This window comes from Misgurnus anguillicaudatus, unplaced genomic scaffold (assembly GCF_027580225.2).
Source record: "Misgurnus anguillicaudatus unplaced genomic scaffold, ASM2758022v2 HiC_scaffold_28, whole genome shotgun sequence".
NCBI lineage: Eukaryota > Metazoa > Chordata > Actinopteri > Cypriniformes > Cobitidae > Misgurnus > Misgurnus anguillicaudatus.
This window is the reverse complement of record NW_027395278.1, coordinates 3,486,762-3,507,179: the sequence shown is the minus strand read 5'-3', so window position 1 is coordinate 3,507,179 and position 20,418 is coordinate 3,486,762. Positions and strand designations below refer to the sequence as shown.

Below are 20,418 nucleotides of genomic sequence, written 5' to 3'. Positions count from 1 at the left end.
TCTGCGCGATCCGATCGGCGTATGAAATCAAATTACTATAGCGGCGCAAAAGTGACTGGGGAGCAGAGAACCCAGAGGCGAGTGACAGCAAAGTAGCGCGAGAGCGATTCCAGTTATCACATGAAGAAATCTGCTTTGAATCGCTCTCGCGGTACATTGACATCATCAAGAGGTCTGCTTAGCGCCAAATGAAGTCGAACCTGCAATGTAGCTGTTCACGCGACACTGTAAACAAACCGAGCATGTGGAGAGTTGAACGAGTGAAGCAGTGCACAACATAAAATCCGGAGAGTTAACAACGCACATGTGTGAGTAAACAACATTTAAATCATCAATCCAGTTTGGATTACTTTATCTGGAGGTAAGGCTCCAATAAAATAAAATAAGCCCGTGTATATGTCCTGATGGTTTTTAGCTGCCTTCCAGCATGTTTGCCACAGTGTTAAACTTCCTTTCCCTGTGTTCATTTATATATCTACGTTCAAGATGTAGCATATATGATCTTAAACTTCTGTGAGAGAAATTCATGTCTGCGTTGATGTTCAGTTCAGACTTCAAAAGATAATGTTCTTCACTTTGGTTTGGGTGTCTAATATTAGGCTATATGATGTTCTTGTAATAATAATTAAGGAAAATCCTATTTTCATTTTTAGACAATGCTTGTATATGCAAAAAAAGCTTTTTATATCAATGACTATGCAAATTAAAGTTAATCCATGGTCATCTTAAATGTGTATTAATTAAAAAGTTCTGTTAAGTGAGCTTCTGTTAAGTGAGGACAACTCAGCTAAGTTAGCCAGGACTTTTCTACACCGCCAGCTTACTTTAAAGCCGGAGATTATACAGATGCTGATGTGTTTTGTTTTCATAGCATCATATGTGAGTGAATGTCTTTGATAGGGGACATAGTAGTGCATTTGTATGAGCATTTAAATATTTGTAAATCAAAATACACCTGATGACAGTTAGAATTTAAGGTATTGAGTATATGTACTGTATAATACAGTAATATATTCTGTATATGACCATATTATGGTGATCCTGGGGTCGTGATGATGGGGCCCTTGAATATTGTTGCCCAGGGTATAACAAAGTGTTAATCTGGCCCTGCATATTATCAACTTATCTGGTCATTAGTTATTCAGAATAAAGGCTATAAGCGCAGTAGCGCGCTCCTGACCGCTCAGCTGTCCGCTCAGCTGTCAGTCAATCTTCTGTGCTTTAGATCGACACTCACAAAGTTTCACATTAAATGATATAATATTTGTCCAAAAACAAAAGGCTAAATACTGAATACTTATATGCGACTGCAAGACATTAATAGTCGAATCTGTTTGTAAGGAAACTTACATTATTCCCGTGGAAGAGAAGAACGTTGGTAATAGAAACTTGAGGCAGACGGTGAGACTGTTTTATCTGTTTTCAGACGAAACAGCACGGTCGGGGTACCCGCGGGTGAACCGCATAATATTTGATGTAACGGGTGTAATAATAGGCTTTTCGCGCGTCATTTGCGTTGTAGATGCAGGTCGGGACTCAATAGACAAGAGTAAAATGCGGGTCTAACATCCAAGACCAAAATTCGACTCGTTTTTAAATGGCCCCGTGCTTTGTGTTTAAGATCTGTCTGAAGACCGTTAAAGGTTTCTATTCAACTGCGCGATTTGCGGTGTGACCGGCTCGGGGTCTTTATCAAATTGTCCGGGTGTGAAATAAAATTGCTGCTGATGGATGTTCGGTCAATCACAGCGGTGCGGATTTTCAAACAGGACTGTGCGTGAGTTTGCAACAGCTCGGTAACGCTAAACACGAGCACAACTTGCAATGCACACTACATTAAAACTACAATGAAATATCCGAGCTATGTAACGTTTTTTAAGAAAATACATTTTAGATCAAACATAGAAAAGCAATATGCTATAAATATAAGGAAAAGTAAATGACAGCATGAAAATGACAAAAAAATACATGTTAGTTTACTGTAGCCTATATTCTACTTTTAAAAAAAATATGTACATTTATAATCATCATGGGCGCCCCCTGCCGCCACAGCTGAAAAAAATCCTAGAGGAAACACTGTATGGACATCTATAAAACAAACAGCGTCTCCCTAAAACCTTCTTTCCTTGCAGCATTTCATGATAAACAATGAGCCAATTGTTGTACAAATGCAAAGTGGTTAGCTCCAATACTGACTCAATGAGCAAAAACATTTTTTTAAATGTTTTGATAACCTACTGTACATTACAGGCAGAAAATAGCACAATAACAATGGCTATTTCTGTATATGCAAACCACTACATAGCATCCTGTACTAGGCAGGAAGTATCAGACAACAGATCAGGATCACCTTTCATAACAAAATAGGTTTCGTCTTCATTTATTCAAAATACCATACTGTGCTACATAATAAGGGTCCCATATTATGACAACAAGTTGAATGTCAGACCTTCTGTTAAAACAGTGTCAAGTTTACTGCTAAATAACACAATTATATTTTGAATAGCTCAATGTACTCATATGTACTTTATGTTTATGTGACAAGTACTTGTGTATTAAGTGGATTAATCAGCCCATCATTATTGTAAAATATACCCCTATGGGTGACACAAGTACCTTTTGGATTGCATTTAAAGGGATAGTTCACCCAACAATGAAAAATCTGTCATCATTTACTCACTTTCACTTAGTTACAAACCTGCATAAATGTATTTGTTCTGATAAACACGAAGGAAGACATTTTGAGAAATTTTTGTAACTGAACCAATTATGAGCCCCAGTCACTTCTAAATTAGGAAAAAATCATACTATGGATGTTAATGGGGCTCATAAATGGTTTGGTTAAAAACATTCCTCAAAATAGCATCCTTTTTGTTCATCAGATCAAAGAAATGTATGTGGGTTTGTAACAACATAAGAGTGCGTAAATGATGACAGAAGTTAAATTTTTGGGTGAACTGTCCCTTTAAAGGGACACTGCAATTTTTTGGAAAATATGTTCATTTTCCAGCACCCCTAGATATAAACATTTGAGTTTTACCGTGTTGGAATCCATTTAGCCGATCTCCGGGTCTGGCAGTACCATTTTTAGCATAGCTTAGCATAATCCATTGACTCTGATTAGGCCATTAGCATCACACTCAAAATTACCAAAGAGTTATGATACTTTTCCTATTTAAAACTTTACTCTTCTGTAGTTACATCATGTAATAAGACTGACGGAAAATTAATAGTTGCAATTTTCTTGGCCAATATGGCTAGGAACTATACTCTCATTCTGGCGTAATAATCAAAGACTTTGCTGCTGTACCATGGCTGCAGAAGGCGCAAGTATTAAAAGTTACCAAGGGGACTACTTTCGGGCAATGCATAATATCATTGCATCTCCTGCAGCCATCATACCATCACACGATGTAACTACAGAAGAGTCAAGTTTTAAATAGGAAAAATATCGAAACTCTTTGGTAATTTTTGAGCATGATGCTAATGGTCTAATCAGATTCAATGGATTATGCTAAGCTATGCTAAAAGTGGTACCGTCAGACCCGGAGATCGGTTGAATGGATTTCAAAACTGTAAAAATCAAATGTTTAACTCTAGGGGAGCTGGAAAATGTCCCTTTAAGGTAGGGGTGGGGAACCCTGGTCCTGGAGGGCCACTGTACTGCAGAGTTTGCTTCCAACCCTAATTAAACACACCTGAAAAATCTTGAAAGTCTTCAGGATCACTTGGAAATGAAATGCAGGTGTGTTTGATTAGGGTTGGAAGTAAACTCTGCAGGACAGTGGCCCTCCAGGACCCAGGGTTCCCCACTCCTGCTTTAAGGCCTGATCACTTAGTCAGATATTATAACCAGTTGATTGTACATTATTTAGTTCATCTAACACCCAAATCTGGCAACTAGTTGCAACAGTAAAATAATAACACAAATTAGTCCCTACACCTCATCCAACATCTCCCTCATCCAACATCTCAACAGCAAGTTATAAACCTAAAACCCCCACAGTCTACTTTATCACAGATATATACTCTGCTCTACCCTACATACTCTGTCAACAGCAGGATCCACAACCATCACTTAGCCTGGGTTTGGTCCCAAAAAGCTTCCTCTGCTGTTTCTGTCTTCCTCAACCATTACAAGGTCCACAACGTGTGTTTCCTTCCCCAGAGAGCCAGACCCTGCCCACACTCCCATATCAGGGGGTGTTTCTGAAGGCTGGGCTGTGTGTGAGGTGATGAATGAAGACGATTGTTTAAAGGCACGTAGTGTACTATGTGTTCTGCTTTGGAGTATATAGGAAGGTTGAAGTATGCAATTAATAGTGACTATTAGAGAAGATGGAATAAAAGGGAAAGTATAGGGAGTGGGAGAGTAACTTTTTACCTTTTTGTTCAGCATGGATAAAGTGATTAAAAATATACCATACATTTATTCCTCCCTCCTAACTTTTAGTAAGCAAATTATATTGACAATGTGAGAATATTAGGCAGTACCTGATAAAGGGTCTTTGGCGATGGTCAGAACATTGGGCAGGTTCATGAGGATGAGTTGTTGAAGATGCTCCTGAGAAAAGAAGAAACACATGGTCATTGTAAATAGGTAGACATAGAAACTTATAATGGCAATGCATTTAGCTTAATAAGCAACAGGACAACAGTAGCTGCGTTTCCATTGCAGATTTGCGCAAAACTTCAGCGTTATTTTCGAAATGTCGACAAAAGACTATTTCCAATAATCTATCATATGCGACTAAAACATAGTTTTTCCTCTCACAATAAGTCATTCCAAACACCACGTCAATGGATGTTGGCTATTTTAAGCCATTATTTTAATCGAAGGAGACGTAGGAGTGTTATCCAAACATTAAATGCCAAGAAAAGCCCATTACACTTGGGAGGGGCAACGTATGAGGTGTTTCTTTTTTAGGTATGAGTGTTATCCAAACAACATTTGACAAGGAAAGCCTCTTATACTTTGTAGAAAAACCTGTATGATGTTTTTCTGGGAGGTTTTAGTTCATACCGCGTCATCTTTAATAATGATTATGTGATTAAATACATCAGTTAACCTAAAAATGCAAATGTTTCTATTGCAGTTTTGCAAAATACACATTTTCCGAATTGCCTAAAAACCAAGTGTTTTGCGATGTATTGGAGATTTTGTGAAATAGACGCGTTTCCATTGACCGTATTTTTCATTTACAATGTCAATTTAAATGGTAATGGAAACGCAGCTAGTAAGGGGTGTCAAGCAGGGTAATTAAGGCTGGTGGCCAGTCCGGGAGATTAATATTTGGGGCGAGAACCTAAAACAGGGTCAGCTGTAACGTGGGAACAGGAAACTCCAACCTACAAACAGACAAGCAGGAATTCTAAGTGGAAATGGGAAGCATTAAAAGCCAAATATTAGACATGTCTTGGGTGGGGACCACTACATTCCAGCAAACTTGCAATTAATGAGCTGGGCCAGTGTTTCTCAAGCTCTTGCATATATACTGGGAACCACCACAGTCCAATTAGTAGGGTTCTCTTCCATCAACACCAAACAAAACTTAATTTAGTAATCTTCTACCATAAACGTCTTTCTGTTGAAGAGAACTAACTAGTTTTTAGGCACTATGCTGGGCAGTTACAGCCTATGCAAAAAATAAAGAAAAACTCAATAAGAGGCATCCTGCAGTGAAGGGGTGAATGTATAGATATGCAAAAGTTCACGTGTTTATGATCATGCCCACGTGCTTATGAACTAAACTTCTGGCACAATGGACTCCAAGGCAACAAAGCTTAGCAAAGTAAACAAAAGACAAGACCAAACAGGTTCAATTGACCAAAGCAATTCATTCCAAAACACATATAGATAAGAGCTCTGAAATCAGCGGCAGAATAACATACCCAAGCTATAGTTTCTGTGCAAGTGGCATTACACTCTACCAGCTAACTTGACAGATCAATAATTAATGAACATTTCCTACATCCCGTGTCACTCAAGTTATGAAGGTCAAAAAATGAAAAAAAAAATCCTTCCACTGCAAGCACTGAAGTTTTAACAACTGAGACGATGCTTTAGGCAGATGTGTGAATACACTCTCTCACCCGGGTACATGGCCATACAGCTAATGAAAAAGCGTGCTGTCCCCTATGACATCATCAAACCAGAACCCATGCTGAGAACTTCATCTCATTTTTTAAAAGAAGTGACTCCCAGGGGAGGTCTTTTTATTCAGAGAGCCACAGAGAGAGGTCTCTCATCCAGTATAAAGGAGCCGTCCCAGCTGAGGCCGGGCAAGGCCACGCTGCCTTTGTCAAAACAGAAGCCTGCTAGCAGATCTCTCTTTATAGTCTTTCTCGAACACGCTCATTCACAAACACTGAGAATTCTTCAAGAGCACAAACAAAAAAGTAAGATACCCAAGCCTTTGTTGATTCACAAGTAATCGAACAGAAATTTTGTATCAGTGCATCCCTAATAATAATAGGCTAGGAATAACGTACAAGCCCCTATACTAGTCCCTAAGCCTGCCTTGATTTTAATATGCACATTATTTTTTTTAGGAACCTGCTACCTCTCCAGTGTATTTTTTATGAATTATTTGGTTTTGTGTATGAAATTGGGCCTTCATTCCCTTAAACCTAACATTGGCATCAAACCTAACCCTAAAATCCGATTGGCTCCATTAAGGAAATTCATCCATAAAACACATTGTCCTCAGCCAAATCAGTCTTGGCAGTTATTGAATGTCTTTGTAAGACACTGATTATAGTTTTAAGGATGTATGATCCACTATTATGGTGCTTTTTGTCCTTCGTGTTTACTGCTATACACTTCATGCAAGACATACCTTTTATCCACATGAATAATCTTGTTTTCCTGCATTTTCAGGAGCACTCACCTAAGACTACTTTTGACGCACAAGGGAACTTAGGCACAGCACCGCAAGACGAATAAAAGTGTTTTTTGACTGACAGGCAGTCTGATGGGTATAATTATATAAATGTGCATGTTTCAACCTGAGACATGGGAAAAAATCTCTTTACGCTGTTTGATTCGACAGCTGCAGTGTGATGGGGCGTGTTGTAGTGTGTCACGTTATGCATAAATACCTCATTCTTTAATTGCCACTTAACCTGATCATGTTGAGTTTCGCTAAATTCAAGCAGGCTAATTACTAGATTTGAGCCATATGCAAGATGAGGAGGTTTTCATGTCAGCGCTGGTGTCACGTTTCAACTAACAGATGAGGATGGAAGACGGATCAGTTAACGCTTCTCACCTGGCAGAGGAAATTTAAGGTGATTGAACATTTTGTCGACTGTATGAACTATTGCAAGCACGCATAACAAAAGAGGGAAATTTTGTAGTTGAAATATTGCAAACAGAGAAGATGTATAATAATTATAATAATGTGAAAATCTGACCTGGGGGCGTGCATTTGCACAATAACAGTAAATTACCTGCCTAAAGGACACACACAAGGTAAATTATTGATGGCCATGTATCTATATCAGTATGCTATTGAGGAATAACCTCATATTCCCTTGCAAAGGCTCTTGGAAAAGATACTCACCTAATAAACTTTTATACAAAAAAATATCGTGGTAGGTGCAGTGTGAAAACCGGGCAGTGCGTGTTATAGCAAACTTCATTTTCCAATGTAAAAGCAGGATAACCCTCATACTTGGTTACACCCCAGAAGCATCCACTAAAATGATGGCTTGGCATATTATATGCATTTATTAAGTGATGATTTAATGCAAGTTGGAAAGTTTCATAGAAATATTCCTGAGCTCATTTCCTCTGTTGCTGTATGGAACAATGACTGACCTGTAAAGTAGGACATAAGCGCCTGTGCTTTTCAGACCTTTGGCTCTGGGGCTGTTTTTATTGAAGTGGACACTGGTATCTGCCCATCCCCTGCTAGGTTCAGCATTACAGGACAGTGTGGTCAATGTATGAACTGCAAATGTATATTGCCCTGTATCTGCTTGGTAAGTAACTGTGTGATATGCAGGATAGTCAGTAAGTGAATATCACAAAATCAAATTCTTTAAAAAAATCCCTCTATCACTTTGTCTTTTAGTGACTGGCTGACATTATAATAAACTATAAACTAGGGATGCACCGAAAGGAAAATTCTTGGCGGAATAAAATAAAAAACTCAGCCGAAGGCCGAAATACAGAACACATTTTTTTTATTATTTTGCCAATTTTTTCACCATTGCACAAGTTCCATGTTTAAAATGATTTGGATTTCAATTTCCAGTAAATATTTGGAGTGATGATAGAGAGTCAAAGCAAACTGATTGGACATGAGCTTTTCACAACGGAGGCTCAACTTCAATAACTTGAGTTCAGATAAACAGAATCTGAGTAACAGAAACAATCTGTGCTATTATGTTTCATTGTAAGACTGTAGAAATCGCAAATTAAAGAAAGAGGAAACCCAATAACGTGTACCCAAGAACTTCACATGAGAAACCGGAGAATACGTTTTTAAACAACAAACAATACAACAATACAAAAGTAACAATATGTAAATGTACAGTTTACCTCAACTGTTTGCACACTAAAAGCCTTTCCACTAGAGAAGCATAAACAATTACTTTATGTTCCAAAACATGATTCTCACCATGTGAACAGAACACTGATAAGCAAAATATTGCAAACACTAACTGGAAGTCAAGATGTACAGTACTGTGCAAAAGTCTTAGGCCACCACCACCAGACTTGTTGTTTTAGAAGTATTAATTTCCATTCATATTTATTATCTGTTTTATTAAAATACAAACAGAGATACAGGAAATCTGTAAAAAAAAAAAAATTTCAGGACTAAATGTCTTCTTTAGGCATCGTCGGTGTTTAGTGTGACCTCTCTTGGCACTAAACACATCTTGAGCGTTTTTGAGCAGAATGAAGTAAACAGAATAATTTCTTTAAAATTAGAAATTAGGATTTAATTTTATTAAAGTCTTATACACATTTCCTGTATTTTCTAGATGTATTCTATTAAAGAGATTGAGAAACAATTATATATGATCACTATAACATTGCAAAAACAACAAATCTAATTCTGACATGGTGGCCTTAGACTTCTGCACAGTACTGTATATGAAGAGCCACTTATATTTCATTCAAACACCACCAATGATGTTTAAATCAGAGGAAGAGTTAAGTAAAATGAACTGTGCTACTTGAGCATGCTTTTGTCAACAGAAAGTGCAATAAATATTACAAAAAGCTATAGACAATTTCAGCAGTAACAACATAAACAAACGGCTTTCATGGAACAAACCTAACTTTTGGTCAACTTCCACAAATAATCAAAACAGTCAATTTAAAGTAGTTTATTTCTGATAACAAGCTAAATAAATAAGTAGATTATCTTAGTTCAAATCATAACTAAAGCATATTAAAAACTACACTGAGCAAACGCTATTGTGTAAAATGTGTAGGGGTGGGCGGAATGACCAAAAATCTATTCCACGGAATGAGTCATTTTATTTCACGGAACGGTATATTTCACGGTATAAATGTTTTTCAGTTTATATTGTTTTTTATTATAAAAATGTACAGAAATTTGCCACTCACTCTAGCTTTGAACTAAATGCCCACCGCAGTTTTAAATTATGAGCAATTTAAAGTTAATAATGTTAAAGTGAAAATGCCCAGAAGATAACAACAGATTAAGTCTTGATAAGACAGAATCTTGTTTATAATTGAGTTATTCATTTTATAGACCAGTGGTCTCAAACTCCAGGCCCGCGGGCCATTTGCGGCCCGCCCTCCCCCTCTCTGCGGCCCGCGTCACCTTTCAAAAATATAACACAATCTGGCCCGCAGAAAGATTTGTATTCACTTTGTTTTATTTTCGTTAGATTTTTTATTTAAACGTTCAAGTGTTCGTTCACATGTCGCGTCTAACAACGCGTTAAAACGAGTCAAAACATTTTCCAAAGTGCTCGGGAGCGGAAGTTGCGCTCCGTGGCGGGTCGCGTCACCCGTTGCTACGCAGCCATGAACCGCGCGCGCTCCGTGATGTCGAGGATGACGAAATGCACGATCGGATTTTAATTCCTCAACTGAACCTCGCGTCAATCATACCATTGTCACCGTGCGATCAGTTAATCTGGTCGGGACTTTGTAGTGTTTGTCCAGAGAAGATTTTTTGCTTCCGGGTGGATACTCAGATGTTACTCAGAGAAGATTGAGCTGCGGTGGGATTAGTCCACTTCAAGTCACAGCTTCTAAGGGAGGCAGACCGGTTTATGTAATGCAACACATTTTAAACTACAGATAGGAAAAGAGCCATAAAAGTGCACAGGTTAAAAAAAGAGAAAAGATGAGGAGAAATGTACAGAAGATAAAAGTATGTATACTGTTATATATAATTATTATGTAGCTTACTATTCAATTACACATAGAGCAGTATTAATATTTTTTCTGTCCAACTAGCTTTAACATAGTACCTACCCATTCAAAAGTTGGGATCACTTTGACTTATTAATATTTTCTCACATATAATAAAAAATTCATTAAAACTGAAATAACAAAGAACATAATGAAGTCAATACTATGATTGAAAACAATCCAAAATAAATCAAAACAGGAACACTTACGGATGGTAATTTTTTATAATAGTTTATAAATGTATACAGGAATTAAATTTGTTGGTTTAGTGCAAGGTTATAATAGGTCTTAGTTAAGATATGGTTAAGAAAAGATTTACTTTTATATCTACTTTTATAAAATAATGTAAATTAAAAAGATAAAACCACTGCTTATATATTTTGAAGTATTATTATACATTAAATAATAGAAATTAAACATGACATTTACAGAAATATTGTACTTTTTTGAACGTAAAAATAGCTCTGCGGCCCCCCGATGAAATGTCTGTCTTAGAAATGGCCCCAAGCCAGTTTGAGTTTGAGACCCCTGTTATAGACTATTGAAGCTATAGTATGCCTTCATTGTATTTTGTATTTATGCATACATTACATTAAAAATAGGCAATATGTAAAATGAACAGATATATGCAAAAACCTACAGACAGGATAAATACCTATAGCCTATATGAGAGACGAAGCTCTAGATATTATAAATATGACAGGTGCTATGATGTGATGATCATGAAGTCTGTTTTAAGGTCTTGACACCCTTTACTTTCTAGTAGATCTTAACATTTGCGTCTCTTTCTCGTCTTTCCGATCAAATATGGTTGTACTTTAAGCAAATGGCGCGTCAAACTACATCGCTCCAGCAACGCACGTGTCACTGATATAAACGCGAGTTTGTCTTAGCTTGCTTAAAGTTGAGACTCTGCACGCGAGAGACTGTCCGGCTGCTGCATGAGCACAGATAGAGAGAGAGAGAGAGTGAGCGAGCTAGAGTCTCGCTGCGAGACCTGCGGTGGATTCACTGGCACTTATTATAAAAATTACAGAAATAACTCGTTCATGTTTTATAAGTGAATTGTTTTACACGTTTCTCCGTCACACGAAGTCTAACATGCGGGAGGGCAGAGTTAGCCACGCCCACTTATTTGATAGAAAATAGAAAAGTCTGTTACGTCTGACATTTTATTTTGCGGGAACGGAATATACCGTCATACCGCCCAGCCCTAAAAATATGTACTATATAATTTATACAATATTAATACAGATCAGCTGCTAAACCTCTCACATACAGGTGATCCATGATCGCAGTCTCTCCTCAATCTTTAGGAAACCAAAACATTTGTTATTTTCGAAGAGGTATTTGTTCCAAAGTTCAGTTTAGCCACCAGCAAGACCATTATACAAACACAGAATAGAAGTTAAGTTCCATCCAGACACATAAATGCAACAACGCACACGTGCGTGCAATGAAACCGTCTATATGCGCAATTCCAGTGTTATGAATGTGACATTTTTAGGGGTGACCCCGAATAGTCGAAGATTCGATGCATCGATAGGAGAAGCCTGATTCGACTACCAATCTCACAGTCGAATCGTCGCAGATGTGTTATGAAATGAGGATCATTTAATTTTGGCCGTATATGGGTGCACACATTATCTGATTTCACATATAACAGCTTTCTCCCAATATATTAATATACAGCATATTATGATAATGCTGCAAATAATATGTGCAGTAACAGCTTTCAATAAATATTTTTAAAATGCCTTAATAAATCCAACATCCCCTGTGACCGGGCTACACGTCCATAAGAGGTTCCTATGTTAATAAACCATTGCCTCTTTGTTTCTACATTTAAAAGACAAAGCTGGCAATTATATTATGGCTATACTTTTCTATTCTTTTAATAATTTATTTTATTTTATTTATAAATCACTCTGGGTTATATGATTTATCTATTTGGCTTGTGTTTTGTTTCTGTGCTCTTGAGGCACTTTGTATATTTATTCTGCACTTTGTTACTTCTGACCTTATTTTATTTAAAAAATGTATCTATTATAAACGTAAATTCTGATCTAATTTAAGTCTGTAAATTTTGGATTGCTTTTCGTTGTATCGATGTTGCGCTATTGCGTTCTGGCCATGCTTGCGCATGTAATTTAGCCGAACGGGCTAGGTGATCTGCGTCTTATATTTAGGAGTTCATCAAACTAAACATTAAAAAAACGGATGTTTTTCGACGGGTATACGTTTTTAAAATGTATTTATCATACATTTTGGTTATCTTGTCAAAAGTTACACTACAAAACAGGTAAGCCGTTTTTTTAAAATTCGGTGATGAAACGGAAACTATCTGCACCGAACCTATTTCTGCCTGACACGAATGTCTTTCTTGTGATTTAATATTATGGTTGGTGTTCACTTTTAAATGATAGCAAAGAGATTCCTGAAATAAATAATATCATCCGGTCTTTCTGTATCTAAAGTGAATACAGAGATGATCAAAGTCAGAGCAAGCAAGCAGGTATTTCTGTGGTAAATAATAACACGTAGTGTCTATAAAATCATTCATTTCAGTGTTTTTCTTGTTATAAATTTACGTTTAATGAATTGTAAATAAAGATTCGTTTTTATCATTTACAGTCACAATCACAAATTATTTGTCATTTCTCATTTGTCGGGTTTTTTTTGGTCATGACTGCTTTGACGCACTATATCTCCAAATTAAATAAAAACACTTAATTGTAGCCGGGGTTTCCAAGGCAGAATCACCTTTGTTATTTTTTTTTTAGGTTTAGTTATCAAAATGTATTTTTGTGTGATGTTCTGTAGATCGTGGCTTTAAAATGTTATGAGAAATAAATAAACAAATGTTGCCTTATATATTTTACCTTAAAAAAATAAATATATAAATGCATCGTCAGTTTTGTCTTCGTTCATCATTTGAAAGACAGTTTTGGTCACTTTAACAGAAAGTTGTTTATGTGTGCTGCTTGTGAAAGAAAATAAAAGTTACCAATTTGTACCTGGTCTGGCCCCCTCCCAACCCATGCAGACAAACATAGATATGATTCGACTATCGGTCGACTATGGAAAGATTCGACAATTCTGATTCGAATATGTAAATCCTTAGTCGAGGACACCCCTAGACATTTGCGGTCAAGACTTTCTCAGAGAATGCATTTATTACCAATATACAAAACCATCTGTTTATATTTTCATAACCCCCGATGATAGATTAGAGTCCATGCATGAACATGCATGCATTATGGATGTGACAAAAAAGTTTTTGGGAGACAACATTCTTTGTAAGAACTAAAACCCACAAACCAGAAGCAATAACATCCAAAACCTAGAAGGATGGCTCTTCAAAGAACAAATAATATTAATTTTATGTTTTGTATGGGCATTTATGAGGAGAAAACAGCATTGGAGATGTGACATTTCTCTGTTACGGATGTGACAATTCCAAAATTAGCACTTACTTAACTATTGAACATCATAAAAAATGCTTTAAAAAACTTCAATAGAGACTTTGCATTGGTGTTTAAACCACCAAATATTTGCATCCAAGATATCAGTATGATAAAAACTTTGGGTAAAAACTTTCATGATAAGGTTGAAAATGCATGTAATAATTGCCCATATAGGAAAATGTACAGGAAAACCATGTCCAGGTTCAATTCAATTCAATTCAATTCAATTCAATTCAATTCAATTCAATTCAATTCAATTCAATTCAATTCAATTCAATTCAATTCAATTCAATTCAATTTTATTTATAACGCTTTTCACAATAGTTAATTGTTTCAAAGCAGCTTTACATTAATAGATGTATGAAACCGAGAAAAACGAGCATAGTAATAATGTAACGTATACAGTAAACTAGTAAGTTAAGTCAAAGGTGGCGGACTCTCGAGGGGATGAAAAAAACCCCTAGGAGAAAAAGTCGTAATTTGCCATCACCTTCTTTCAGATGGAGCAGCATTTACTACACATAGCCGTAGTTCCCTGACAAGCTGGGCCATATCGCATAGATATCGCAGGGGATACGTCCACGATAATAAATTCGAAATTGCCCCGATTGTCAGTTAACTACGGCTTTGTGTAGTAAATGCTGTAGGAATGTAGGAAAGCAGGTGATGACGATTTACTACTAATCAAGGAACCGGCTTTACTGACAAGAAGCACATGACAATCATGTGATTTATCGTGCAGCCCTAGTCACTGTTTTTATCAAAAGACAAACCACATTTTCTTAAATGAAGCACAGCTGTATATTCAGGAAACATTTGAAATGGTACTTGTCATTTGCATTCTACTCTGTGAAGATTACAGAAACATTACAGCAGCAATTACAGTAGCAAAGCGAAAAATCTATACAGTTGCTCTGTAAAGCTGTTCTGACAAATGTAAATCAGAAAATCAGAAAAATGTTTTTCCTGTGAAAGTAATTTCTTCATGGTTTAAAATAACTGGAATGTAACACTACACCCTTGATCTATGAATATGCAGATTACTGTGCACAACAACACTTATTTATTTAAAGTGCACTAGTTTTACAAAGGGAAAAATCAATGGTCATTGTGACTCTTTCAGACAAGGTCCTCTGTGTTACAGTGACCCATACTTGCCTAAGGGTTTTTTATCGATATGCAATGAAGAAACCACAGATGATCAATATCTAATCAGCAGACCAGCTCAAACCACATGTTGTTTACCCATTTCTTTCACTACTCAGTGGCCCAGTGTTCTATATTCACGTTCCTGTGGAGCAAACCACATGCTGACATGCCCACAGCAGCCAGATTTAAAACTAACCTGATCCACAGAGGCCCTGTCATAACACTGTATGCAACATTACAGCCGAAAAAGTCATTTCTTGCTACAGAATTGCATGTTTTCATAAGCTCCAAAAATACTATCCTACTAAAACTCCTTTAGTGTACTGATGCAAAAAAACCTACCCAAGCGAAAATAGAAAATTGCTAAAAATTCACAAAGAAAATACACTCTCACAGGTCTCAACTAGGGTCGGGTACAGAAACGCTGGCCATTAAGGCACCGATGCCTATATGGCCGGTACCTACCGGACCGAATCAGAACACAGATTTCTGTGCCTCATTTCGGTGCCTCTTAAAGGCGGAGTCCACGATGTTTGAAAGCCAATGTTGATATTTTAAATCACCTAAACAAACACGCCCCTACCCCAATAAAATCTGGACCTTCTGTTGATAGACCCGCCCCACACATACGCAACCCGGCAAGGATGTCGGTTAGTAGACACGCTCCTTACTGCTGATTGGCCATAAGTGTGTTTTGGTAGTCGGCCCGTCTCCTTTTCCAAAGCGTTTTTCAAACATCATGGACTCCGCCTTTAAATGCATGAACGGTTGACTGAAATATTTTGTTCTCTGTAGCGCAAAAAGCATAATCACACCAGCACAGCACAGCACATGATCGTTAGTTAAATTATACTGCACTCATATGGTGTAAATAATTTCCTGACTTACAAAATTCACGTAAATGTGAAAGTCGGAAAGTTTGATTTCTTCGCTTAACTTAGGTAAGTTTTTAATTGGGGTTGAGTTTTTCGTTAAGAGTAATAATGAACAAACATTTTAAAAATAATTTTATTAATAAATGAAAATATTATCTAATGTTAAAGATGAAATGTAGCCAACTTTTGAACTTCTTTGCCAAATATATTTTCGTTTAAAATATGCGCTGTGTTTAATACGTTTAAAATGATGCAAAAAATATTCTGACCAAATACTGTCCTTTCCTAAACAAAAAATTGACTTTTATGACTGGTTTGTGGTCCAGGGTCACAATTTTATTAGTCAATACTAATACCAACAAAATTACATGATTTGCAATACTACAAAAAACTACTAAGTCACTTTTTAATAGGGCTGGGTATCAATTCAGATGTTACAGACCGATTCGATTTCGATTCACAAGCTATTAAATCAATTCGATTTCGATTCTCGATTCAATTTTCGATTCCGGTTTTTATACTTGATTCTTGATTCAACTCAATGAATATGGATTTAATACAAATACTATATTAATAAAAAAGAACAGTGAACAGCAGTTTACAAGTGGGTAATTAATAAAAAGAAATTAAAAGCCACAACACTAACATCGTCGTCTTGCTTGTGAAATCTAAAATGCTTCCATACTTCTGACTTTTTATGTGAAGGTGGCATCAACGTCGATGAAGCACCTGAAACTGCCATTTTAAGTAAATAAATGAATGACAGGCTCGCGTCTCTCTCCTTGGTAACACAGCGGAAGGCAAAAAACAGGGTGACATCTAGTGAAGAAGACTAGTAATTAGATTAACATTAATCTTATGTTCAATGTTTGCGGAAATAAATATGAAAAAAATCGATTCTGCTCTTTGAGAATCGATTTTGAATCGACCCCATAAAAAAAAAACGATTAATCGAAATATCTATTTTTTTGCCCAGCCCTACTTTTCAACAAGCTTCTATAATCTTTTTCAAATGTTCAATATTACACAATAAATAAAAACAATGGCACTGACTGTGCTTTGGTAAAATATTGCTTTAAAAAAGTAGACAACAGTCAGTTGTTTGAAGTTATATTGTAGACCACAAGCATATTACAAGTAATAGAAACAAATTTAACTACAAACTGTTTATTAACCTTTAGGTTAAACCTGTCAATATTTCAATGTTATTATTATTGTAAATTACAAATTACATCACAGATTAAAATTTTTAGCCCATTTTGTCAAGTCACTTCCGACATAACCAAATGTGTTTACATTAAAATCATGTCATGGTAAACATATCAAAGTGCTTCTAATCGCTCACATGCAATTACATGCCTTAAATGTATGCCTAACTATGTCTCTTCCTCGCGCATTTTCCCTCCAAGGCAAAAAATGAAAACTGCTTAAAAAAGTCATGGCACACCTTGCTGCATATTTTCAGGTATCATTCAATAGCACAAATGTTTCAATGAGTTAGGTGCCAAAGATTAATACTTGGGTTGAGGGATTTGTTCCAATTACAAAGAAATTCCCATCCGGTCCTTCACAGTCAGGACTGTACCTCATCACCATTTTCACCTCACAGGCATGCAGACAGCTTCCTGTCTTATTTTTTGTTTCTAATGTGAAATGTGCAACATGAGTCTCTATTCAAGGTTATAATGACAGTAGGGCATTATGAAAGCGCCAGAAAACCACATAAAGGCCAAGACGGCAAACAGTGTCCAAATATAGTAGCACGATATCAGTCGCTAACATCTGAACCTGTACACAAAGAGCCCAGGTGAGCACTCATGCCATGTGGTCACAGCGCACGTCACCACTTCCTGAAACTAAAAATGTTCCACAGAGCACTGCAAAAACAAGTGAACAGTGCATCAAGCATACATTAGGGGTAGATTTTTTGTAAGTCTGTGTATATTACTGTAATAGAATACTTTTGTGTGTTAACCCACAATATTCTTATGGCATGAATCATTTTTTGTTTTATGTCGTCCAATGAATACGCTTGGGAAGATGAAGAGCAGATTAACATTCAGTGGAGAGGCCGGTTACATGAAAAAGTTGTGTGTAAGCCTTATGCTGGTCTTAATCATGAATACTTTCATCTGTTGCACCATCCAACTTGGCACAGTTACACTGAACGTAGATTGTGTAAGTTCACCCTGATGTGTAATGTATTATAGTTAATGCCATTAGCATTACCATGGTTACAAACCTATACTGCCTCCAGTGAAAAGATGCACCAGAATCGAACCAAAATCCAAAGACAAAGGAATAAAATCTATTGAAAACAATGCAGTCCAACCAATGCATGCTTAGATGGATGAATGGATGGATAGACAGATTTAAAATGTACCTAGCAGATTTTTTGTACTTTTGTAACTTTTTACCAAATAAATCCACAGGTTTACACCCCAAATCCCTCCACAACTTGAAAACACAGGTCACAAGTAGCTTACAAAAGATGTAAATCCTCCTCTGGTCTCTGTGTATGTGTGGACACACCGGCATTCACTTCCATTGACTTCGAGGGCAACAGCAGGGACAGAAGGGAGAGACATTCCAGACTCCTTGGCAACTCTCATTGACCTAAAGAGCCATAACAGCCCCCTTTCCCCTAATTCTTTATTAAATAAAAGGAGCCTAATGGAACCCCCCCCACACACACACACAACCCCCCACTTTAGTCCCATCTATACAGAAGTGAAATGACCACCATAGCAGCACGACCATGTTTGTGTAAAAGTTTAGATGCCAGCACCTCTGTCTCTAGATGGGCTGTGCCAACAATGGATGAATCTTGATCTTTGACCAGAGCTCCCAAGCAAGAGACGTATGCTACATGTGTCACATTTGAAAGTGACAGATGTTTGTCAAATCTAGAGTTGCTCCATATGGCATTTAATGAATAGAGAAAACTTCAGGCTGGTGCAACTGAAGACAACTAGAGTCTCCAAACACAGCTCTTGTATAACTTACGACTGTGACACTAATGCATCCTGTTGTTGGGATGGTGCCCACAAACCCACCACAAAGTTGTAATTACTTGTGGATATTTTCTTTAGGCTTGAGGGGTAGCATGTCAGTAAAGAAAAATGGCAAAATGTAATTGTTGCAACTTGTGTATACCGTCAAAGAAGAATAGCTACAGGGCTTATTAAGCTGGTTTATGGAGCAAGGCATATTTCCCATATGCTTTGTGACATCCAACCACCCCCCCCCCACACACACACACACAAAAACATACACATTTACACTAAAGCTTTCTGTGTTGGTATATCAGAATTTTAGGCACAATAAGGTAGTATTTTCATTTGCTTAACCTGATTTAAAGATGCCATTTTGCTCTGTGAATTTCTGTCCAAGCGATATTACATTACACTTGATAAGGTAGGCTTGCATCATGCAACAGGATAGGCTGCAGTTTTTAGACTTTAAGAAGTTTAGGATTTTACTTAATTTGCTCTGCAACATACAGTACTGTGCAAAAGTCTTATGCAGGGTTCACACCAGACGCAGTAGAGGCGGCAAGCGAGAGTGATTTACACACTCTAAAAAATATTTAACCCAGGGCTGGGTAACTATAGGACAGAACACATTTCTGGGTTAAAATGACCCAAAAAATGGGTTGTTTTAACCCAACTGCTGGGTTATTGTTAATCAACCATGTTGAAACAACCCAATAGTTGGGTTAAAACAACCCATTATTTGGGTCATTTTAACCCTGAAATGTGTTCTGTCCTATAGTTACCCAACCCTGGGTTAAAAACAACCCTGTATTTTTTTAGTGTGCATGTTAAGTCAATGCAAAGACGCGATTAGGCATCCTGCAGCGCGGTATGCGCGAATGGCTTAGAAGGCGTGTTCCGCGCAAATACAGCGTTGCTGCGGGAAATGCGCGAGTTGAAAAATCTGAACTTTCGCGTATTTTTTGCGCCGCGTAAACCAATCAGGACCTTGCTGTAGTAGTGACACGAGTACAGGAAGCGAGTGGAGTTGCAGAAGCCCCTTCCATGATGCGAATTTCCACGTGAATGTCTCGAATGACTAGAATTTCACGAGCGAATGAAGCGAGTAAACTCAAATGTTCAAGCATCCAACTACACGCGAATAGCGCGTTTTTGCTGCCTCTACCACCGCTGGTGTGAATGCACCATTAGACCACTACCAGCTTTGGTGTTTTAGCAAAGTTTTAATGTCAATCAATATTTATTTTTCGTTCTCTTTATTAAGATACAAACAAAATCACAAATTTCTGAACAAAATGGTTTCTTCAGGTGAACGTCAGTATTTAGTGTGACCTCTCTTGACACCAAGCACATCTTGAATTATTTTAAGTAGAGTAAAGTCCTAAAGTTATTAATTAGATTAAAAAATTAGGCTTTTATTTCATTTAGGTTTAAAAGAACCTGCAGGTTCCTGCTATTTCTTAAAAGTAAGGGACGGTCACATTAAAACATGACACTTTAGTTTATAATGTTATTCTGGTTTTAAT

The 20,418-nt window shown here is 37.1% G+C and overlaps 1 protein-coding gene across 1 annotated transcript in view; it reads right to left on the bottom strand.

Moving 5' to 3' along the window:
* Window positions 1–20,418, bottom strand: part of LOC141362548 (protein Daple-like) — a 102,061-nt gene that overhangs the window by 62,213 nt on the left and 19,430 nt on the right. Inside the window, exon 4 of the mRNA XM_073864788.1 lies at window positions 4,495–4,564. Coding sequence (XP_073720889.1) covers window positions 4,495–4,564 — 70 coding nt within the window. The remainder of the gene's footprint in view (window positions 1–4,494; window positions 4,565–20,418) is intronic.